This window comes from Ziziphus jujuba, chromosome 3 (genome assembly GCF_031755915.1).
Source record: "Ziziphus jujuba cultivar Dongzao chromosome 3, ASM3175591v1".
Classification (NCBI taxonomy): domain Eukaryota; kingdom Viridiplantae; phylum Streptophyta; class Magnoliopsida; order Rosales; family Rhamnaceae; genus Ziziphus; species Ziziphus jujuba.
Window position 1 is genome coordinate 839533 of NC_083381.1, and position 25895 is coordinate 865427.

Below are 25895 nucleotides of genomic sequence, written 5' to 3' on the forward strand. Positions count from 1 at the left end.
TTAATCGATCTTGTATAATTTTGATATCTTAGGCGCACGTGTGAGTCGTAAGAATGATCTTATGGAGGATCTTGATTGATATGTGTGCTCGAGGTGAGTGATCCACCTTTGAATTTACTTTCAGGTGTTAAATTATATATATTTTGTGTTATTTGAAAATTTATGGAAATTAAACTATAATAAGGTGGGAGGAATAAGGAGATATTGTTAGAAATGTGTTTTCTGTGCAGAGAATTTTATGGCAAGTCCAACCCTTAGGGAAGATGCTATCGGATTTTCCATTGGAGGGTCCTGTAGGGTTTCCTTGGAATCAACGCTTGTCTATGGTTTCGGTAAAGGATCTTGGATGAGTCCTAACATTAATGCTTTCATTGAATGAACGATTCAGTATTATTTTTGCTTAAAAATAGGGAGGATAATATGGATTGGAATGAATTACATAGTGAATAGGAATATTATCTCGCCATGATTTAGACTTAATTTATTTTTATTAGGTTTGCATGTTCTTTGGGACTTAGTTTGGTTAATTTAGATTGGGAATGATTAAATTACCTTCTATAAAGTAAATTATTGATAGACAGATATACTTTTGATTATTTTTTAATCAAGTGTGGTTAAGTAAGGTTTTTAATTAATTGGTTACATGCATAGGTTTTTAATTAATTGGTTACATGCATAAGAATCAAATAGGAATACCAATGATGAAATCATAATCCTTGCTTTATCATTATTGAAATTTAAATTAATTTTCTCTTGAATTGAAATTTGCTTTAGTATTTTTTTTAGCTTTAGTTTCGCATTTAATTGGTCTGAAATCAATAATTTCAATATTTAATTTTTCTAATCAAATTTCCATAAGAATTTAATCATTTTTAAAAATAAACTAATCTCTTGGATACAAAACACCTTAATTTATGATCACATTATTATTTGTTAAACAAATTGTATGCTTGCAAATAGGGGTGGCAATTCAGGTCATGATATGGTAACACAACTCGAAAAACGACACGAAGTTAGTGGGTTTGAGTTTATTATAAATGGGTTTAGATTAAATTCGGATCAACCCATTTAAAACGATTAATAAATGTGTCAGTTTGGGGTTGACCAGCTTAATCCGAAATTGATCTAAATTGACCCATTTAATTAAACGTGTCAATTTTGGATTAAACAAGTCAACTTGAAATTGATCTGAATTGATCCCATTTAATTAAATGTGACAATTCAACCCGACATGATTATAATCTGTTTAAATTAATACTTTAATATATTAACTTTATAATAAATAAAACTTTAACTAATACCTTTTTATTACTAAATATCAAACATATTAAGGTTGTATTATTAATTTTTTTTATTAATTACAAAATAAAAAATAAAATTATTAAAATAATATTTATTTATTTAAATATAACGTGTTTAATACATGTATAGATTTATGGACATCGAAAAAAATAAAAATTAATATGCCTAAGAGTATTGGAAATGTAGAAAAATAAAAACATAATTATTAATAAAGTTTTTTTTAATTATTTTTAGTGAAGTAGTATTAGGTTTATTATGTATGTGGGATTGTTATATTATCACATATGATCTATTATATTATTGTAAATTTATAACTATAATTATATGGTTTTACATATATATTTCAATTTTGGATTAATTAATGACTAAATTATTTTTATTTTATATGAAATAATTAATTTAACCAAGGTAATTTATTTAATTGGATAAATTTCGTGTAAACGGGTCAATTTTGTATAAATTGGTCAATTTTATGTAAACGGATCAATTTCTATAAACGGGTCAATTTCATAAATGGGTTGTGTTGACCCAAATCGACCTATTTAATAAACAAGTTATACGATGTGTCAGATTACCTGTTTATTAAACGAGTCGTGCTCGGGTTGAAGATTTCTTACACGATTAATTAAATGGGTCGGAGTTCGAGTTAAGCAATTTCGACATGATTAATAAACGGGTTGATACAAGTACGACACGCAACACAAATTGCCACCCCTACTTGCGAGGGATTTTTCTTCAACAAGAGTCTCCATTGGAGGAACTATTAATGATATCCTCAATTGATAGTGAATGAAAGATGTCTTTCAAAACAGAATAAAAAATGTGCAAACCAAGGTTGAGATCATAGCTTAACTTAGCTAAGCCATCCGCCACCATATTACACTCATGGAAGATGTGCTTGACATGAAAATTAGGATTCTTTCTCAAAATCATTTGGTAGTTATGAACAATATTGGAGTCAGGATGGTCTTCATGTACTCCAGAAGCGATCTAGGAGAAAGCTATAGTAAAGGAAAGCTCGACTTCAACATTTGAATAATTTCCTTTTTAAATTAGATTCAAGCCAAAGAATAGACCCCACCATTAAGCCATTCTACAACTAGAACTGCCTAGATTCCCAGCAAACCTAAGACCAGTTACCATGGCAATCTTTAATTAGACCTCCATCTCCAAAAGTATTGATATTAGCTTTATAAGATCCATCTTTATTGAGCTTGACATAACCACTGATAGGAGGCTCCGATCTCAGCCAAACAACTTTATAAGATTTCCCAGAAAGTTTTTTAGCAATACATAATTCATATTAGTTGAATTGCTCTTAATAATCTCTTGAGGATTCCTAGGTCAATGGAATGAAGACACAAAAATAGAGTTTACATCTCCATTTCTATACAAGCCAACAGCATTCAATGGTATGAGCCGAGAGCTAACACCAAAAGGCAAGTGGCATTTATTTTTTAAGTTCAGATCTAACCAACTATAACAATAGAAATTGGGAGACATATCAAGGGTTCGAAGAGAGATCCAAGAACCTTTGGCAAAAGGCAATTACGTAGAACATTTATTAAGTCCTCATCATAACTATTACATAAGGAACAAACAGTTGAATGACATCGGCCTCTCTTGAAACAACTTACATTGGTGAGAAGCTTGCCAAAAACCATAAACTAGCAGAAAATTTGAACACAGGGGATAACCTTAAGATTCCATATACAACTCCATCTCCAATCATTATTAGTAGTTTGAATGCTTTCAAAGAAGTAGTAGGAAGACTTCACACTAAAACCACCATCGAGAGAGTTAGACCAGATAAGAGAATCCATAGCATTAACATCAGCAGCAACAGGGGTACTAATTATTGTGGCAAGAATAGCTATAGGAATAAGAGTTTGCTACTTGTCAAACTTCCATTGACGATCCTTAATGACTTCAGCAATAGTTATTTTCCAATCAATATTGTAATTATCAAGAGGAAAATCATTTAGATTTCTGCTACTAAGCCTATTATCAAACCAAAAGAGAATTTTTTTGCCATTAACAATTATCTAGTTAAACCTTTGATAAATAAGAGACAAGCTTTATAAAAAATGTTTCCATTGAAAGGAACAAGTACCATTACTATAATATTAACAAGATTATCCAAATCAAAATGATATTTAGACTTAAGAATAGAGGCACATAAATTTCCAGGGCTATGAACAAGTCTCCAAGTCACTTCCATCAAAAAGCTAAATTCAAATTGTAAGCTTTTTTTATTCTTAAACCCTTATAATCCCTGTGCTTACAAATAGTATCCTAAGCAATTAAATGCAGCTTCCTTTTATCCTCAATCCCTTGCAAAATGAATTTTCGATTAATTTTCATATGACAAGAAAGAACATAATTCATCACAGATTTAACAAGAGTAATTCTAGCTGCAAAAAAGAGGACCTTCGATTTCCAATTGCTCAACTTGTCTTTATTCTATCTAAAATAGGATTAAAGCTGTGAGTTCCTCTACCATCATTAGAGATCTGGATTTCAAGACATCTACCTAGATCAACAACAACAGGAATAGGAATCAAGCTACAAGCTTCCCTTCTTAGCTTCCCTTGATGTAAATTTAGAGCAGAAAATTTTAAACCTTTAGAAATTAATCTTTTGGAAATTAATCTTTTGCCCTAAAGCCTTACAAAAATATCCAGAAAGCTCAAAACCAACTTAATTTGACTAACAAAAGCTTCAAAATAAAATCAAGAGATCATCAACAAACATTAGATGAGATATACCAAGATCATTTCTAGAAGCTTCACACATTTCCACTTCCCAGAAAGTACCCAATTAAGGATTAAGTGAGAGAGCTTTTCCATGCAAAGCACAAAGGGATAGAGGGATAAAGGATTTCTTTGTCTAATGCCTCTACTAGTATTAAAGCTTTGAGTGAGCTCTCCTTTCCAAACAAGCTTAGTGTTTTCAAATTTAACACATTGAATAATAAAGTTGATCTAGGTAGGAGGCAAATTAAGTTCAAACAAGATTGTTTCAATGAAACTCCAATTAAGCCTATCAAAAGATTTCTCAAGGTCAGTTTTCCATAAGATCATGCATGCCCTTCTTAGATTCAGACTTATTGAAAAGATATAGCAATTCTTGAGTAATAACAATATTGTCAATTATTTGCCTACTAGGGATAAAACTAGTTTGGTTGAGACATATTAGTTTAAATAATAGGCCTAATTCTCTGGACACCTCATATAAAGTTTTACAGAGACTAATAGGTTTGAATTTAATGATACTCTACGGGGTTATCAGTTCTAGGAACAATTGAAATCAAGGTATCATTTAAACCTCTTGGAAAAAGACCAGTTATGAAAAAAATCTTTGATGATATTACAAATATTATCCCCAGATACTTCTAATATTGCTGAAAGAAGCCAATAGGAACCCATTAATTACAGTGGCTTTCCAAGGCCCAATACTAAATAAAGCTTCTTTAATTTCCAAATTTTCAATATTTTTATGAGCAAGCAAATTAAAAGCCTTAAGCCGAGGGAACGAATTAGGAATTGAGAGAGAATGGCTAATAATATCTTGAGAATAAAGAGATTTGAAATGATTAAAAAGCCAACTCCTTAAGAGCAGCTTTATCATAAATCCAGGAACCATCTTTAGATTTTAAAAGCTCCACTCTGTTCTACCTTCTTCAAACCAGAGTAGACAAATGAAAGAATCTATTGTTTTTATCCTGACATAGGAGCCAATTACATCTAGATTTTTACCTCCAAAGGTACTTCTTCTAATCTAGAACCACATTAACCTTAGAAATAAGATGGAGTTTCAAGATGGAGTTTCAAATTAGATAAGTAGGCATTATCTGTTACACAAAGAACTTTTTGGATTCCATTAATTTGACCAAGCAACCTTTTTTTTCCTATAGAAAATATTACCAAAAACTTCTTCATTCTAAAGTTGTAGTTTCTGCTTAAAGGAATCCAAATGATTTAAGCGACAACCACTGAGATCATGACACTCCTTAGATATAAAATTCTGAAATTGATGATGTTGCATCTAAGCCATCTCAAATTTAAAAGGCTTGATAGAAGGGTTAACATTGCAATATTTTTCCACCCTGATCAAAATTGGATGATGATCTGACCTAATTAGAAGGATGTTTTGAACAATAGCATTATGAAATAAAGATTTCCAGTCAATATAACAAAGAGCTTTATCTAATCTTTCTGTGATTAAATGGGAACCAGGCCTACCATTAGTCCAAGTAAATTTAGGACCAATAGCTCTTAAATCTAAAAAATGACAATCATTAATAAGGTATTTATATCATTATTAAGGGAAGTATTAACCTCCATACCCCTCTCTTATCATGTCTACTAGAGACCTCATTAAAATCACCAGCAAGCATCTAGGGGAGAGAATTAATCTTGCTAATATCTTTAATAGCATGCTAGAGCTTGTGTCTAATGTTAGCAATAGGATGGGCATATGACGCAGTAAAAAGCCACTTACCTTTACCTTTACTATTAACTTGAACATTGACCATCTAAGTAAAAAAGATGTTAACTCAACATCAACATCCTTATCCCTCCATAAGACCCAAATACCACTAAAGAATCCAATAGGATCCACCTTAATAACCTTTAACCAACCAATCCAGGAAATAGCTTTATCAGGTTAAGAACCATAGATTCTAGTCTCCATCAAAACAAGAAAATTGACTTGATACTGACTAATATAGGTTTTAACAAAGTTAATAAAACCTTGACTCCGAGCATCACGAACACTCCACAACATAATATTCATTAAAGAAGAAGAAGGGAATAGAAAGGAACTTAGCACATAGGCAAACGAGAAGTTGCATTTAACTTATCAATAATCTTCAAAGCATCACCAACAAAATGACTGGAATCAATCTAAGCAGTTTTTTGCAACAATTTATTAGGTGGCTTGAGATCAATGAATTCAAGTTAACCTTCGTAGCTTTCCTTTTGCAACTAAGCTCTTTTTTAGAATTCATTTTCAAGTCCAACGCAATGTTTTCCATATTAACTTTAAAAGTGGCAAGGTCTTATCATCTCCCTAAGACCAATCTTGATTATCAGTTTTCCCAAAGCGATATGCCCTTTTTTTCCTTTTTCCTATCGAAATTCATAGACATTATTAAACCTTAAGCATTAATAAAAAGAACCTCTTGAGATTTCTCTCTTCCAGTAGAGGCAGAACCAAATGCAAAAACCTTTGAAACATAAGAGTTTGTAACACCTAGTAAACCCCTGAATAATGTGTAACATTTTATATTAAAAGTGTGATTGATTTGACTTTAATGGGCATTTATTGCTTTTAATGGTCTTTCTGTTTTGGTTTAGAGGTGAATGAGATTTTGACAAAAGAAAAATATTTTTGAAAATTGAAAAATAGTGCATACAATTTTGCCCTTGTGAGTTTAGGAAAATGAGTTAAAAAGGGTTTTTCCATACTAGTGAGTGTAGTGGAGTGAAGGTACATTGAAGGTTCGCAGAGAATGGCTTCGATGGTGCCGAGTCTGAGCTTTAGCATCCATTGTATCCTAGGAGATGACCGTCGGAAAAACATATGTACCGGTGGGACAAAAATTGTTTTAAGGAAACTGTGGTACCACATAGGCCTTGGATAGATCGAACAACAAACAGATCATCAAATCAAAGGCATATAGGTTCTTATAATTTCGTTTGTTTTATTTTCCTATATTTTTTACTATTCCACATATATTTACATATATTTATTTATATTTTCATACAAGCTTAAGACGAATTCCATATATATGTTTATATATGTGGATGATTTATTGATTCATATGTTTTAAAGGGAAAAAAAAAATTCATACCCATGTATAACAATTTGGGTGGGCATTTTTTTATTTGTGCTTTATTAAAAATCATTTTTATAAATTTTCTCCCCCATGTTATTATGAATTTTTTGACCTTTTTCCAATGAATTTTTGTCACCAGAATAGTGAAAAAAAAAGTGAAAAAAATTGCAATCGGGTCGGCTGACTAGTTTGCCAAGAAAACGGTCAAAATCGACCTGGCTGGAGGTTGAAGACAGGTTGAAAAATGGATAAATGGGTTGAAAATCTAATAAACAAGCCGGATTCTGTGTTAGTGGGCTTGGAATTAAATTCTGTTGGATCAAGCCCAGTTTCAAAATCCAGCCCGTGGTTAGAATAGGCTATTATTCAACCTATGACTCAAAGCCTAGATCAGAACTTAGCTTATGAGAAAGTTAGCCTAATTGTTTATAGAGACATCACGTGTTGTTGATAAAGTGGTGCTACATGGCGCAGCGAGGCGGCAACATGTGTCACATAGTTGGAAGGCCACATGTCGCCAAGCGGCAGGGCCACATGTTGAACACAGAGATGTGCCACATTGCGTAGAGACGTGGCCACATGTCAGCCAACCAGAGCGCCATATGTGGGCCAATGGATGGTGACATATGTCGGTCTGAGAGTGGACCATGTGTTGGTTGATGGCACATGACACGTGTTCGCCCGGTGGAAGGCGACATTAATGACACGTCGGCATGATATGACAACATGACATGTCTACAAGGGCCACGTTATCAAACGTGTAGGCTGCCACATTATCGCCACATCAGCATGACTGGCAATGACACGTCAGTGCTATTGACACATGGTAGGTGCCACATCAGCAAGTGAGACACGTGAGTGGTGCCAGGTGAGCACAATGACATGTCAGTATGACTTCAGCAATGACTTCATTAATTAATCATATGGAGGCTTTTGTTGGTAAACTTCATATCGAAGATGAAAATAGGAGATTTAATAAAAGATCTTTAAGGGCCAAGGTGAAGGCCAGTGTTGTGAAGCATGGTCAAAGCTTTAAGATCAAGAAGAAAACTAGAAGAGATTCCAAGTTGGAGCCTAAAGGAGGGATCTTCAAGAAGGCCAAATTTCAAGGCAAATATTTTAACTGTGATAAGATGGGTCACAGAGCGATGGAATATAGGTTGCCAAAAAGAAAGAAGAACAAAAAGGCATAAATGATGGAGAACATCACTCGAGAGGTTAATGAGATTGACCTTAGTGCTGTTGTCTCTGAAGTGAACTTGGTGGGATCAAATCCTAGAGAGTAATGGATTGATACTGGTGCTACCCACTACATATGTTCTAATAAGAACTTGTTCACTTCCTTCAAACCAAGTAAAAATGGAGAGAAGTTGTTCATGGAAAATTCCGTCACATTAGAAATCCAATGGAAAGGCAAGGTAGTTTTGAAGATAACCTCTGAAAAGGAGATGATTTTGAATAAAGTGTTGTATGTTTTGAATATTCATAAGAATCTGGTGTCTGGATCATTACTAAGCAAACATGGTTTTCACTTAGTGTTTGAGTCAGATAAGATTATTTTGTCCAAGTATGAAATGCTTGTGAGAAAGGACTATGTAGTAAATAGTTTATTTAAACTAAATGTAATGACTGTAAAGATAAAAGATATTAATTATAATTATCATGGCAAAAACAATGAGATTATCATATCAAATGATTGAGAGGAATATCGAACCTTTGGATTTAATCCATAGTGATATATGTGATTTGAAATTTACACCAACTAGAGGTGGTAATAAGTATCTTATCACATTTATCGATGAGAGTTTGAAATATTGCTATGTATACTTGCTTAAGAGCAAGGATGAGACAATAGAGAAATTTATTCTTAATAAAACTGAAGTTGAGAATCAACTCAATAGAAAAGTTAAATAATAAGAAGTGATCGTGGTGGTGAATATATAACTCCATTTGGTGAATATTGTGCTCAACATGGTGCTAGACATGAAGTTACTCCACCATATTCACCACAATAAAATAGTATGGTTGGACGGAAAAATCGTACATTGAAAGAAATGATGAATGCAATGTTGATAAGTTTTGGATTACCTTAGAACTTACGCGGGGGGGGGGGGGGGGGGGGGTAAGCCGTTCTGTCAAAAAATTACCTTTTAAATAAGGTGCCTCGCAAGGAGCAAGTAAAGATGCCGTATGAACTTTGGAAAGGAAGATAACCTTTCTATAAATACTTATGAGTGTGGGGGTGTCTAGCCAAAGTAGTGGAACCTACTCTTAAGAGAGTGAATATAGGTCCCAAAACAGTTGATTGCATCCTCATAAGATATACACAAAATAGTAGTGCATATCGATTTTTTGTGCATAGGTATGAGATTTCTGATATACACAAGAACATAATAATGGAATCGAGAAATGCATCATTTTTTCAGCATATTTTTCTATATAAGGTTGAAGACGGACCGAGTTCATCTAAACGAACATATGATGCTATCAGTGAAAATAATCGTGGTAATGATCAAGAACAGAAGACTAAAGTTGAGATTGAGGTTGAACTGAGAAAAGCAAAAAGGTAAGAACGGAAAAATTCTTCGGTCCGGATCTTCTTACTTACATGCTAAAAAGTGAACCTCAAAGCTTCTTAGAAGCTGTAAACTCTCCTGAAGTAAATTTATGGAAAGAAACCATAAAAAGTTGAATTGATTATGGAAATAAACCATAAAAAGTTAATTTGATTCCATCTTGCAAAATCACACCTAAAAGTTAGTAGATCTTCCTCTAGGTTGTAAACCATTGGGTTACAAATGGATTTTTAAAAGGAGAATGAAAGCAGATAGAACAACAAATAAATATAAGGCAAGGCTTGTAATTAAGTAGTACAAGCAACAAGAACGCCTTGATTATCTTGATACATATTCTCCAATGACGAGAATAAATTCCATAAGGATGGTACTGGTGATCGTTGCATTGCGGGATCTTAAAGTACATCAAATAGATGTTAAAACAACCTTTCCTAGTAGAGATCTACATGGAGCAATCCGAGGGTTTCTCCACACCAGGACAAGAAAAGAAAATATGTAAATTGGTGAAGTCCTTATATGGACTTGAACAAGCTCCTAAGCAATGACATCAAAAATTTGATAGTACCATGCTAGATAATAGATTTAAAATAAATGAGTGTGGCAATTGTGTCTATGTAAAAGATACAGAGAATGGATATGTCATTCTTTGTTAGAGAATGGATATGTCATTCTTTGTTTATATATAGATGACATACTCATAGTAGGTAGTGACGATAATATGGTCCAAACTACGAACGTCATGTTAAAATCGAAATTTGAGATGAAAGATATGGGGCTTGCAGATGTGATTTTAGGGATAAAAATCACTAGGACTTCAAATGTGATTATTTTTAGTCAAACATATTATGTGGATAAAATATTGGCTAAGTTCAGTAAAGATGATACTAGTATAGCCAGAACACCCATAGATATGAGTTTACATTTATCCAATAATAAAGGAGAAAGTGTATCTCAAGTGGAATATATAAGGGTGATTAGAAATCGAATGTGCTTGATGAATTGTACAATACTAGACATAGCCTACGCTATAAGTAGACTGAATAGATACATGAATAATTTAAATAATGATCATTGGAAAGGAATCGTTAGAATACTAAGGTACTTACGATATACTCATGAATATGGACTGCACTATATAAGATATCCTATTATATTAGAAGGATACAGTGATGCAAATTGGATATCAAATATCAAGGATTCAGAGTCCACTAGTGGCTATGTGTTCACATTAGCAGGTGCAGCTGTAACATGGAAGTCCTTGAAACAAACTATTATAGCTCGATCTACGATGGAATCTGAGTTCATCACATTATATAAATGTGGTGAAGAGGCTGAATGACTATGGCAATTTTTAAAGGACATTCCAAGGTGGTCTAAACCTATGCTAGCAATAAGTATAAATTATGCTAGTCAATCTGCGATCTATATGGCACAGAATATTATGTATAATGGAAAGTCTAGACACATTCGTCAGAGACACAATTCCATTAGATAGTTAATCTCAACTGGAGTTATCTCGATAGACTATGTAAATTCAAAAGATAACATTGCAGATCTGCTAACTAAAGGGTTAAATAGAGATTTAGTTGAGAAATTATCAAGGGGAATGGGACTGAATCTCATAAGTAAAGTTGATACGATGGAAATCCAACCTAGTTGATTGGAGATCCCAAGATCTAGGTTCAATGGGAGGACATAATCGTAAAGATTAGTATGGATCACTGTGGGGGTTAGTCCTCTGTCCATTCCTAAGATGAAACAGTGATAGATGAAGGTTAAGCATAAAAAATGCCTTTAATGATTCCTATAAATATGTGTTTGGTAGTCTATGCATTGTTATGCTGATTGTAATAGAAATAGGAATCACCTATGTGAGAGAGAAGAGTGGCTGCTTCAAAGGATTGTGAAGGGTGCAATTCTTTAGAAACTTTCGCAGAACCAATGAGGTGTTCAAGGTCAAAATGAATACAACAGTGAGAACTGAAGTGTACCAAGAATGAATCTATGTGAACTATATTGTCTTTTACATAAAAATATAGTCTCAAAAGGGAAAGTTCAAATATTAACATCTACATATCCTATGTAGGTTCCAACCGTAGAGCTGTACCACCAGAGTCTTTCATTGTCTTAATTAGTCAAATCATTCATGTGGGGGATTGTAAAGTTTTTGTATTAATTGACTTTAATGGGCATTGATTGCTTTTAATGGTCTTTCCATTTTGGTTTAGAGGTGAATGGGATTTTGACAAAAGAAAAATATTTTTGAAAATTGAAAAATAGTGCATATAATCTTCTCCTCGTGAGTTTTGGAAAACAAGTGAAAAAGGGTTTTTGCATAGTAGTGAGTGTGGTGAAGTGAAAGTATGTTGACGGTTCGCAAAGAAAGGCGCTGGTGGTGCCGAGTCCGAGCCTTAGCATCCATTGTATCCTAGGAGATGATTGTCGGAAAAATATCTGTATCGATGGAACGAAAATCGTCTTAAGGAAACTGTGGTACCACACAGGACTAGGACATATCGAACAACAAGCAGATCATCAAATCAAAGGTATACAGGTTCTTATAATTTTGTTTGTTTTATTTTCCTATATTTTTTATTATTCCACATGTATTTTTATTTTCCTATATTTTTTATTATTCCACATATATTTACATATATTTAGTTATATTTTCATATAGAATGAGCAACAGCCTTGCAACCTTTAGTAAACCAAGCTTGAGAGTTTCTATTAACCTTATCTGGAATAGCCATCCTAATAGAATTCACATCCTAATTCTCCACTTCCTCCTCAATATGGACAAGAGATTGAAATTGAATTTCCTTTAGAAATATGTTACCCAGGTATAGGATGAGAAGGAGCAAACTTCTTATTAGCGGGTTTTTTGTTATCCAGGTGTAGGATGAGAAGAAGCAAACTTCTTATTAGCAGGTTTTCTTTTTTGCACAAGCAACCACGGTCCAAATTGTTGATCAACCCCTGAATTCATATTGTTCACATTAACCTCCTTTAAATTTTCAGAAGCAGACACAGATTCAGTAGCTTTCTCATCATTATTTCCAACCTTAGTGCACATATTATCTTCATGCCTCACATAACCACAGTGAAAATATATGGTACTGATTCCTTCATACTCAACCTGCTGAAATTGACTACCAATAACCAGTTTAGGGATCAAAGATTTCATGATATCCATTTCAACATAAATCTGAGCAAAACAACATTTATTTGCTAGTTCTGTAGTTCTATCAATTTTCAAAGTCTTCCCAAGGAAATTACTAATCTTAATAAGAGTGTCAATGTCATAATACTAAAAAAGAAAGGGAAGTCTTACCCATTCTACCATTCAATAAATTTGATTATTGAGAGGACCTTCTAGCATTGAGCATTAATATGATGACTTGTAGTGACCCATGGGCCCTCAGTAAGAACCCTAACATGATCCATCCACTTAGATAGTCTAACAAGGTAGTAACCATTACCAAGATCAATCACTTGCATTTTCCCTTGAATTCTCCAACGAAAGTGCAGCCTCTAAACCATAAAATTATAAGGAAGCATTCTACCAATGACCTTGATAATTAAAGTTCTGACCCAACGTTTCTATAGATGATTCTGTTTATCTTTTGAGGATGCGAATTAAGGATTTTGGAATCAGCGGGAAGAACCAACTTTTCAAACTCATATTCATCAAGATTGACATCCAAATCAAGATCAGGACCAAAGCTATCCTCACTGCCATTATTCTCAGACATTTGATTAGTACGCATAGGTTTCTTCAAAAGGGCTGCCCAAAGATACACAGATCCATCATTCAGATTCAAGAAATCGTTAACTTGAACTGCAGTGCCTTTGTCAACTAACAATTCACCTTGAAAAAGTCCTCTAGAAACATCAATTTCCTCCTTGGACTCAACCTCCATGGAAGAACCCAGTAAGAACACACAGCAGAAAACAAGAAAGCAGGGAGAAAATTTTTCTTAGAGGTGTTCTTGCCATAATACCTTGTAGCTTTTCCATGGTATTTTCTTCCCCAATTTCTCTTTTGCCCTTAGTTTTTAAAATCCTAGAATATATTCTCTTTTTAATATTTAAAATAATAAAAGCTGCAAGAATCAAAAGAATCGCTTGTGCACAACAGTAGTTTCCTTAGGTCAAGACGTAACTCCAAAGGGGTTGGATTCTTTCAGTCTGGGTGTAAATCTAGTTCTACAAAACAATGCTTCAATAGGAACTTGATGAAGAAGCTAATCTTCATAGTTGAGCTCGACATTTCTCTTTCTAATATTCTCAATTTGTAGAAAAACTCTCCATTTGCAGAACCAAACAAGTGGAAACGAAACCCAAAATGAAAACCCAGTGGTTCTCTTGTTTATAATTAAATTCATGGCTAATTAGAATATTAAATCCCAATTCTAATTTTTAAATTCTTTTCCAGAAATGGTCACATGGGATTAGGGTTTTGCCATTCGGGTTTGCCTTGAAAATTAATGCTTTATACTTAAATGGCAAAGAGAGAGAGAGAGAGAGACAAGCGAAGATGCATGCTGGTCAAACCCTGGTTTTTGCCCTCGCTTCTTTGCCATTGACTAGCTCAAATAGAGTGATATGGGAAAATGAAAAAATAAAAAAAAATATTTAAGTTTTAGAAAGGGTAAAAGTGTAATTGGGAAGAAAAATACTGTAGAGAAAGTAAAAGGTCCCATGGCACTAGCGCTAGCCTCTGATAATGCATGTAAAGCATATGATAATCAAGAAATTAGAATTTAATTTAGGGGATATATTACACTGCACACCTTTAAGGTTTTCTTTTATTACAATCGGATACTCTCGTGTTTATATTTTTATAACTTCATGAAAGTATCTGATTGCAATTAAGAAAAACTTTGAAAGTGTGCAGTGTAATATACTTTTAATTTAGGATATAACTTTAATATAATTAATAATTTGAATAAGTGCCTACTTCTTATTCATATGTATGGCTTGTGAGATTATTTACTTCCAGAGACCGTGATAAACCCTAATAAGTTTCATATAAAAAAAAATAAAAATCAATTATAATAAGTCCAAAATAACGTTATAGACGCCAAAATATTTATCCAATTCTTATATTAAATGATACATCTAGAGACCATAATAAACTGTAATTAAAAAAAAAAAAAAAAGACAAATCAACTATAATAAGTCCAAAATAATGCTATAAATGTCAAAATATTTACACAATTTATATATCAAATGATACGTATTAAAGATATTATTAATTGATATATTTATATAAACTAAATATGGATGAATTTTTAAATAGATAAGTAAATAATCAAAAGAAATTAATTAAATATTTCCACATCATCTACGACATAGTTTAGTAAAAATTTTGTTAAATAAACATAAAAATATATATACATAGAGAAAGAGAGAAAGAAAAAATTTTAATCTAGTGAAAGAAAAAGTTTTAATTTAGTGAACTAACTGTACCATATATGTAATATTTATGTAAACAAATTAATAGATAATATTTTAAAAAATAATATATAAATATTAGTTTTTTTTTTTCAATATAAATATTATAGTAAACTATAGCATATAAGGGCGTTAAAAGTTTGTCCAGTGGAGAGAATTGGAATAAGATGGTGTCCGCTTGATCCTGGAATTTTCAAATGAATGTTGATGTGGCTTTATCAAAAGATGCTGGTATTTTTTTGATTGAAAGTAGTTGTCATGAATTCTAGTGGAGATCTAATTGCTGCCTTTGCGAAACTCGTTTGGATAAGTTGTAATGTGTTAAAAATGGAGCTGATGGTAATTTTAAAAGAATTGATTTTTTCTATGCAATCTGGTTTTTTAATTGGTGTTCCTAATAATGATTGTCAAATGGCAACTCAGTTAATTAATGAAGGTGATGAATATTTAAGTGAGGGTTGTCTTTTGTTAGAAGAGATTAAATCTTCTTTAAGTGTTTTGAATATTTTTGGATGTTTTTATTCTTCTAGGGAGACAAATAATGTTACCCATGGGTTAGCTCGATTTGCTTTTACTTCTGATAATTTTGTTTCTTGGTCAGGGATTGGTCTAGATTGGCTTCTTCAGAATGTTCAATTTGAAATTTGTAATATGGTTTCTTTATCAATAAAAGTTTCATTTTATTCACCAAAAAAAAAAAAAATTATAGCATATCTAGCACTTATTAATTCTTCCTAAGAAAAAATTGAACCCCATAATTAAGGGTAAAATAATCTAACCAACTATATTAGATTAGATTAGTCGGTTTTTTTATATTTTTATTTTTAATGATGATCATCACAAATAATGACAAATAAATAAATTTCTTTAAAAAAATAAGTTGCGTTTTTATGTTTAATAGAAAGTGGTGATGCAGCACGTATGAGGTTATTTTGGTGAACCGGGGTTAATTACTCTACTGAATAATCTTTGTAGTAATTGTAATTTTCATTTTAGTCTTTATTATTATTATTATTATGTCGGTCTTTCAGTGTTTTGAATATTGCATATACTTTTTTTATTTTTTAATAAAAGCTAATTTTATAAATTAATGAGAAATATCATTCTAAATTGTTGAAAGAAGCCAATCCGCGGCCCCTTCTCCATCTAGGCATTTACATATTCTAAAGAAAAAGCAAAAGAGCTCATTTATGTATCACTTTATTTGTAGTCCTAGGTGAAAAATTACAATGAAATTGACCATTGTGAACAAGCAAATTCCTATGTCCTCTACCAAGAAACATTATGGTATAAAACAACTTTCATTGCTAGTAGATAATTCCCTCACTCTCTTTGAATTACTCGAATGTCTCAATTATACTTCAATTCCAGTATGGTTGCAAAAATTAATAGCTTTCTAAACTGCTAGCGGTTCTATAGCTAAAAAGGATGATATTATTATTATTATTATTATTATTATCCTATATTTAGAAGGTTATATATTCAAGATATCGGTATAGGGAAAATCTTTATGATTTGTGTATGTGGAAAATTAATAAAAGTATTATTACTATCATTATTATTACATAAATTTTAACATACTTAATCTTTCTATTTGTCACCTTAGTAATGATCATCAGTTTATGTAGCAAATTTTAATTACAGCATCTAATTTTTTTATTAAACACTAAAAATGAATCACTTAATAGTAACTATTTAAATTGTTATTTAGTATGTAGATTCCACTGGTGATCATTCACCAATGGTGAGAAATAACATTTTACAATTAAATATGATTTTAGAAATTACATATTAATAATTTCCTTATTTATATAGGGGGTTATCTTTTTCAATTTATATCATTGATAATTGTGGTTTAATTAGCCATTAGCCTATCAATTATATTTTATTATTTGGTGAACACTTTAGCTTATTTATGAGTATATTTTATGCCTATGATAATTAATTGGTGAGGAATTGAAGCTATGTTTCTAGTGATCTCAATAGTATTTCAAATAAGTCTTAACAAGATAATATTTTTGTTTGAGCAATAAAATATTATTTTTATTAAGATAACATGGGGGCCATTTGGATAGAGAAAAATTTAATCAAAGCAAAGATGGAGTAACATGAAAATAATACTTGAAGACCATATCTGTGTATTTAAGAATATTTATCTACAATTATTAATTAACTTAAAACATAGAAATATTTGCTAAACATTTGAATTTTATCAATATTGAAGCTATTAAGATAAAACTTACCATGGTTTTCATCATCAGCAGAAAGATTTTATGGAGGCTATATAAAAGAATGGAAGGCACCATTTCAATCACCACTCACCCACCAATTCATTTTTCTTTCATTCTAGCTTTCAATTAGTTATTTTCCAGCTTTCATTTGCTTGTTATTTACATTTTACCTTGATTTTCCTTTATTATTTTGAATTCCTTTTTATTGGTTGAATTTATTCTATTAATAAAGTCCTATTTATATTTTAGACATTAGAACCCAATATAGAATTATCTATTCAGTTACTTGTCATTTACATTTTAGCTTGCTTTTCCTTTATTATTTTCAATTCCTTTTTATTATTTGAATTTATTCTATTAATAAAGTCCTATTTATTTTTTAGACATTAGAACCAAATATAGATTTATCTTCTTCTTTTCTTTTTTTTTTTTCTTTTTTGCTGTTTCTATTATAATCACCAGGTCAATGTATTGTTTTTTTTATCTTTTCCTTCAATTAACATTTTATTTGAAGGTGGCATGTTGACTTGCTAAACATTTTATTTAAGGTCTCAACATTATGAGAGTCACTATTATTATATTTAAATCATCTTCTAATCCACATCCGGATGATGTGGGATCGGATACAAGATAGTCTGTCAGTACCCTATACTCATCCATACTGATCATCACAATCCACCTCATTAGGGCTCAATGTCCTTCTTGGCAAGTTTTCGATTAAGTACAGGCTCTAATATTATTTGCAGCACCTCATCTCCATTTGCGGATTTGTTACTGTCTATTGATATTGTCTCAAATTTAGCTACTGTACTCGGTATGAGATTTTTATTCATAGCTTTTCAAGAGGTCATTCATCTGTCGATATTATCTCCAATTTAGCTACTGCACTCGATATGTGATTTTTACCCAGAACTTCTTAAGAGATCATCTATTGTTAAACTATTTTTTCTTGAACACGTTTAACTTTGGAATTTTTTCAAATCCTGAAGTTAACAGCTCTAAAAAAACCTCGGTATTATAAAAGTTACTATCATTACATTTTAACCATTCCCTGATCTACATTTAGACGATGTAGAATTGGACATAAAATAACCTACAAATATCTTATATCTCTCTCACTGATTGTCACATTCTATCTTTTAATTCATTCATATAATAAATTATTTGAGAGTAACTGTGATAGTTGATTTAGTTTAAATAAGCTCTGAAGTAATTGTGTTTTCTAAGGAGCCAAAGCTAATTTAAAACTATAATTTAAAATTTCTAGTTCTTCATTCTAATAACTTTTATTTTAATTTCAACTATTTTAATCTTAATTTGGATAAATCTCACAAAATCTTTCACACAATTTGGAACTAGCAAATAGCCCCTTTCATATTATAGAAAACCCCCTCAAATTATTTAAAACTAATAAGTGAAAGAAAAAACTACATATATCTAGATGAATTTAGATATAAAATAATTTTAAAAAATTAAAAATTGAAAATTGAAAAAATATGCTCATAATAAAAAAAATTCATTTGTTTTTTTTTTTTTGGGGGAAAAAATGTTATTTTGAATATTTAGATAAATAATCTCATATTCAAAATTTATAGAGTTTATTAAAATCCAAAATTTTAATTTTGACCATTGAAAAAATTCAACTGTCAAAATTAGATTTAAGAAAAATTAAACATTCATGTGACTTCTTTCACATTCATCCCTAATTAATTTCTGAAATTGTAAACATGAGATCGGATGGTGGAGCCATGGAAACCAAGCTGGCTACCAGTTCAATGGAAATATCTCCTCTGGTCATCCACCATCAACCTTGGCAACCTTTTGACTATCAGATGATAAACAATATGGATGTAGAGAGACACAACTTCATTAATTCGGATCATTGAGCTGTGAACCAAAGGGAATTGGAGAATATCAAAGGATATGTGCTCTATTGGAATGCGTTGGAGAATATCCAAGACTGCATTCTCCATTGATATCAACACTATCAATGATTATTCAACAAAAAAACAAAAATCTGATATTGATTTATTTATTTATTTTTTAATTGGGCGTTAAATTTCTCTCACAATATGAGGTGATGCAATTTTGGTTTTTATTTTTTTTTCCTTGAATTTTGTGGCAACCAAAATTCCCAAATATTTTAAAGCTCTATTTCTAAAATGTCTGGATGCATATATATACACACACATTATAGATTAATTTTCTAGATTTTATTAAAATTTCGAAATCCTGCATAAGAGTTTCCTCATCTATAACTAAAATTTAAAAAATTAATATTATTTTATAAACAATAAAATAGATTATTACCGAAAAAATATTTTTGCCATATTTAAATAATTTTTAGTATTTAATTGATATCAAGCTCCTAGAAGTTTGGACTGCAAATTCTAGCTTCTACTTCCTTTTTTTTTTTTTGGACTTATAATATAAGTGTGATATAAACCTTAAGTAAAATTGATTTGTTGTAGGTTGATCAATAATGAAACTTGAGATAAGTTAGTTATTCATTAATTTTTTCGAATGATTGAAGAAATGAAGTAAAAAGGGATTTTCCAAGTTTTTAAAATGAGATGAATGGATCTTACAGTTGGAATTCTTATTAGTCTCTTTGCTCCCTTTTTGTAACGTTCTAGTACCAACTAATTCATTCCTGACAAATCTTATGTGGCACTGTTCTTTTTCTAAGTAGTGTAGGTATAATTTCTCAATTATAATTATAAATTATTTATGAACTGAAACAATTTTAATTAAGACGACCTCCCAATGGTTATTACTGATTGGTAAACAGTAAAATTTAAAATTTTTTTAAACGTGGACGGTTAAAAAAAAAAAAAAAAAAAAAACGAAAAATCTAATATGGGAGTGATCCAACCCGATTTCTGTTTGTATAGGAGACAACCCACCCACCCGAGGCCAGAAAACCCGAAAGTGTGTAAAAGCTAACAGTGAGAGAGTCGAGCTGAGGGAGAGCCAGAAAAAAGCCAAGGCAAAAGGCAATGACAGTAGCGGCGGGGATCGGATACGCCTTGTTGGCGCTTGGCCCTTCCATCTCCCTCTTCGTCTCCGTTATCTCCAAAAAGCCCTTCTTGATCCTCACCCTCCTCTCTAGGTTCTTCTCTCAATTTTCTCTACCAAAAATTACTAAAAAAGAAAAAAATATATTGTTTTTATTTTTGTCTTGTTACTAAATTCAAAAGGGAATTTTTTTTTTTTTTTCTTCTTCTTCTACTTTTGATTTCGTAAGTAACAGTGAGAAATTTAATTCCTTAATAGATAAAGAACTTGCATTTAACTAATTTATTGCTGTACCATAAAAAAATTGGTTCTCATGGATTCTTGTTATTCATGATGGAGATTTTTATTTTCTTTTCAGTTTTTTCTTTTCGGTGTTGAAACTAAATACAAAAGGGTTTTTTCAGTTCCTGTAATTTGGGAAAGTTAGAAAATTCTGTGTCTAGTTTCATGCTATTCTAGTTAAATGATAATCATAATCCTACGACTTTTTAAATTTTTGTTATTGAGAATGGAATATATTCTATAATAGAAAAGAATTTGTTTTAAAATATGAATTGGGATTCATGTGTTTTTGTATAATTCATGCCTGTAGTACACTGTTATGGCTCATAAGCCTGATCATCTTGTCTGGAATATGGAGGCCATTTCTTCCTCTGAGTTCAACCACATGGTGGCCATATGGGATTCTTATTTTCACCGCGGTTGCTTTCCAAGAAGGTCTCCGGATTCTCTTCTGGAAGATCTATAAGTAAGTTGTTAAGTTGTATTTTCGTTCAGTTTGGTTGTGTACTTGTTATGTTCTTTTTGTAAATGAATTGTAAGATTTCTTTTATGTTCTTTTAGCTCTGATTTTTAGCTCACTTGATATCATCTAAAGTATGGTCCTTCTTACTTTGAAACCTCATGCTATTTGTAAGGAAAAGCAGGTTTTAGGGAACATTTTCTATGAAAAATACACTATGAATACAGGGATCATAGATGATGAAAATTCCCTTATGGAGTTTAAGAAATTTTTATTATCGGTTAGGTTATGTTTGGATCATGTATTTTGGTAGGAAATGGAGGAAAATTTGGAGGCATTTTGGTTTCCTTGTTAGGGTTGGAGAGAAAAAATAGGAGGTAAAATCGGAAGTAAAAATGTAATAAGAGGGGGATATTTTTTTTCCCCGTTAAATTGCTGACGAAAATTAAATTTCTTGCAAGGAAAAGTTATTCTGTTGTCACTCTCACTCCCATCCCTTCATGCACCTTCATACCGACTCTTTTATCACAGTCCTAGAAATCTGGTGTTTCTTGAAACCAAACAAGTAACCCTATCATTTGTTTGAGCCTTAGCCCTGAGCTGGTCAATGAGTTTACTTTTCCTTCTTTCCTTACAGTTACAACAAAGACACTAAAAATTTTAACCTTTTTTTTTTTTTTTTTTTTGGGTGTGTGTGGGGTTTTTCACCCGTCTTTTCTTTTTCCTTCTTTTTTCCTCACCTTTTCTTAAAATCAAACGAAGTGTTAATGTACAGGTAAGATAAACCATACATATGTACGGCTCAATAACTTTTAGTATGAGAACAATTATAAAGTGGCCCTGGCTTACATCAAAGGTGTTTCCATGTATTTTACTCTGCAGTGTTTTTCATGTTCCTAATTTAGAGTAAGAGTTGAGAAACATCCTCTCTTGTTGCATTGCATAAGTTTATCTGATATTTCCATTTTGCTCATTCCCTTGCTAATATGCCTACTGTTAAAGAATTAAGTTTCATAATGATCACCTTTTAGATAGATTACATATAGGACATTTTTTATTCTTTTGGATCTTAATAACTTCTATTCTTTGTGCTAAAACTGAAATCTGACCATCTTCTCAAGCAAGCTCTTTTTTCTGTTAAAACTTAAATGCTGCTAAGAGAACCATCAGTTTCGTAATATTGTTGTTTAATCTTGATATCCTTACATATGTACTCTGTTATTGTTCTTAAGTATCAAATTGTGCATTCTTCCTTTGTGGCGCTTTTCATAAAGTTACTTTCATTTGCATTCAGTAGGTAAATTTATTCTGCTGTCCTCTTCCTCATATTGTGATCATGTAAATAATTAAATTCTGTTATCGCTAATTCTGGAGAATCAGAATTGCATTACAAAGTCAATTGCTTCACTAAAACCTCTCCTGTTGGATTTTATGAAGGAGATTAGAAGATACATTGGATGCTTTTGCTGATAGAGTATCAAAACCACGCCTCTTTTTGACAGATAAGATGCAAATTGCTCTGGGTAAGTCTTGAAGAAATTTTCAGACCAATTTTCTTAAGTCGCCAAGTTTACTTCTTGTGTGCAGAGGCTGTCTTAATTTGCATCATATTTACCTTGTGATTATTATTCATATAAAACTAAACTTCGGTTGGTTATTACTCATCCTTGTTCTATAAAGTTTAGATTGCTGCGGCTTAGTTGATTTTGTTACTTTGTTAAAATTGAATAATGATTTTTACTACCTTGTAATTGGTAATGTGTATTAATAGACTTGTCTTCGTTCATTCTTTCTTCTTCTTCAATTTGTTTCTTTTTTTCAATCTGTTTGTTGAAACGTGGTGTATTTTGAGTTCAAAATAACCATTGAAGTTTTAGTTCTCCTTACCATATCTATACTATAATAGGTTATTTGATCAGTATGTCCTTGTAATTTATGCATCCCATCCCAAATCCAAAACATGGCTTGATAATGAGCTTTAAGATTATCTTACTGTTGGAGAAAGCTTGTGCAACTTCAATGAGGCCATCTATTCATACTTTTAAAAGGCTAGATTGGGGTAGGGTATTGGTCTACCTTTTCCTGTTGTATCTTAGGAAACATAATATTTGACCTAGTTATGTTTTCTGATTTGATTTAATTGCTATTAGTGTTTAACCATGACATTCATAATTTTTTTCTATGGAGAATGTCCACTTGACAATGTTATGATATGATCATGGAACAAGTAGATCTGTGAACGAAAATGTGCAAAGTTTGTGCTTCTTTTTGGTGTATATGATGAGCTGGTTTAATGCAATGGTGATTTATAGGCTGATAAATTTTAATCAATTGCATGCAGCTGGAGGGTTGGGTCATGGTGTTGCTCATGCTGTGTTTTTCTGTCTCAGCCTCTTAACACCAGCATTTGGTCCTGCAACAGCTTTCGTTGACAGGTGCTCACAGATGCCATTTTTCCTAGTTTCTGGTGAGTAATTCCCTGCTAGTTTCTCAGATACGCCTAGTCAAAGTTATAGGTGCAATATAGATTTATTGACTTTCATTGCTTATGTTCTTTTGTACTTTTCAAAAAGTTAAGTAAACCTGGCTTGAATTGGAAATTAGGATGATCAACGGAAATTTCAAGCATAGTTATTGCTAGTTTATAAATACAACAACAAATTAATGATAGTTGGCCGAACTTTGTCTGACACTTTTTGTTATATGTTGCAGCGGTCATTGCTCTTGCATTCGTTACAATTCACACTTTCTCAATGCTTATTGCATTTAATGGATATGCGGAAGGGAATAAAGTGGACCAGTTTTTTGTTCCTATTGTTCATCTTGCATCAGGAATGGTGGTAAAGTCCTTTTCTAACTTGCAGTTTAATATCATTTATATATATATATATATATATATATGTTCAGATTAGATGTGATTGCGTTGCCACCCACATTATGGTGGGGGTCAGCACCCTAGCCCATCTATGTTATTATTTATGCATTTAATTATGAGGGATAAATCATTCTTTCTCAAAGTACAATTTAAAGCTAGTTGAAACTGGAATACTGGTGCATATTTGTATGTATGTTGGTAGTGTTCACCATTCAACTAGAGACAATAAGTTGGAAAATATTGATAAATAAAATAACATGGCAGTATTCCACTGAAAGACTATTAAATTTTCTAGTTGTGAATTTTTACATATCATGGTAGGATTATTGTGTTTTCTACATCGTGAAAATCTTAAAAGTGCATTCATTTGATGTTTTACCTATTATAGGAAGATGGCCTAGTGATGGATGTCCAGTGAGAAATATTCTTGGTCTTAGTATCATATATTTCGATTGCTGTTTAAACTCATCTCTTGTCAATGAAGCTTTGCCTTGAACTCTCTACTTATGGTTCATTACTTGATTTTATTTTATATTATTATTATTATTTTACTTAATTCCAGCCTTATATGGTTTTAACACTTTTTGATCTTTACATGCATATCTGCATCTCCTCATGTGCATATGAACACAAGTTTACAAGACAGTGGTTGCATTTTGCAGTAGAATCCCATGGAGATTCTGCTACAAAGTTAGTTTTATCAATAATGTGATAGTATAGTAGAGCATGTCCCTAATTTTTCTCCTTGGCAATGATGATGGGACTTTGCATATCATGTTTCCTCGATCTGCTATGTTACTTATGGTTGAAAATATAATAGCAATAGTTGTGTAGCCCTGTGTAAACAAAACAAATTGACTTGAACCTTATGATTTGCGCCAGGGAGAATAAATGTTATCTTAACTTGAGCTAGGGAACTAGTTGTAGAATTGTAGGATGTTTTAAATATGTTGGTTTTGATTTGGCAGCATAATGTTCTGCATTTTTAGTAATTTGCAACTATATGATTGTAAGGTTATTTACATTGATTACGTTTTTATTTATTTATTCATTTATTGTTATTATTATCTTTCAATTTTGATTTGAAGAATATCATTCAAAGGCTCAACAAAAATTCCAGCATATGCTAGAAGTTTGACTTGAGTGTTTTGCCTCTGCTTTATAGACACTGGTTAATTTTGCATCTGGGGGTTGCATCATCGGCGTTCCTCTACTGTACTTTCTCACAATTTTGACCCTACTTCATTGCGGGAAAATGGTGTGGAGAAGGTTGACAGAAAATCGAAGCAGACCTGGTAGTTGATACTTTCTGGCAAAAGATGTGTAAAATCTCTCATTTCTTAACTCAGCTGTATAGTTCCTTTTTCTCACTCTGTCAACTAAAATGATTCAGTGGTGATTCAAAATCTTTAATGAAGAAATATTCTGTTCTTGCATCATAGCAGCAGGAAAGACAACATTGTGCTATGATATCTGTGCAACTATCTCTGCAAACCTCGAAGCTGACAGCCATCTCTTTTTATCTTTCATCTGTATTTTGTTTTTTGGGTTTTCTATTTTTGAATTTAGATCCAAGTTTATAGCTTTAAGTTTCTTTAGAAGGTTTGTTGTTAGCTTTGGTTTATTTACTTCCAGCTTCACTTTCAGCCCCCCCCAAAAAAAAAAAAAAAAAAAGGATTATGTTGTGTTTCTCGTAGATCGTTGTTAGCGGCGATGAAGAAAGGATAGATTGGTTCTATTTCATCTATTAAATTCCTCGTCAAAATAAATCATTACATCTTTGGAGTTTCAATGGCTTTTGCCCTTGCTGAATACATTAGCCTATGCTTTGCGATCTTCGTAATTTGGTATT

The 25895-nt window shown here is 31.8% G+C and overlaps 1 protein-coding gene across 2 annotated transcripts; it reads left to right on the top strand.

Annotated features, from left to right (window-relative positions):
• The first annotated feature begins 20358 nt into the window (after positions 1 to 20358).
• On the top strand, positions 20359 to 25510 carry LOC107435967 (gamma-secretase subunit APH1-like). Of its 2 annotated transcripts, none has more exons than XM_016047599.4 (6): positions 20359 to 20520; positions 21019 to 21174; positions 22606 to 22691; positions 23510 to 23635; positions 23881 to 24008; positions 25132 to 25271. In XM_016047599.4, the coding sequence occupies exons 1-6, from the start codon at positions 20408 to 20410 to the stop codon at positions 25171 to 25173; spliced, it is 651 nt and encodes a 216-aa protein (XP_015903085.1). In that variant the 5' UTR covers positions 20359 to 20407; the 3' UTR covers positions 25174 to 25271. The 2 variants fall into 2 exon arrangements, with proteins under 2 accessions (XP_015903085.1, XP_015903084.1); XM_016047598.4 differs by having other exon boundaries at positions 20360 to 20520; positions 25209 to 25510.
• Positions 25511 to 25895: the final 385 nt, after the last annotated feature.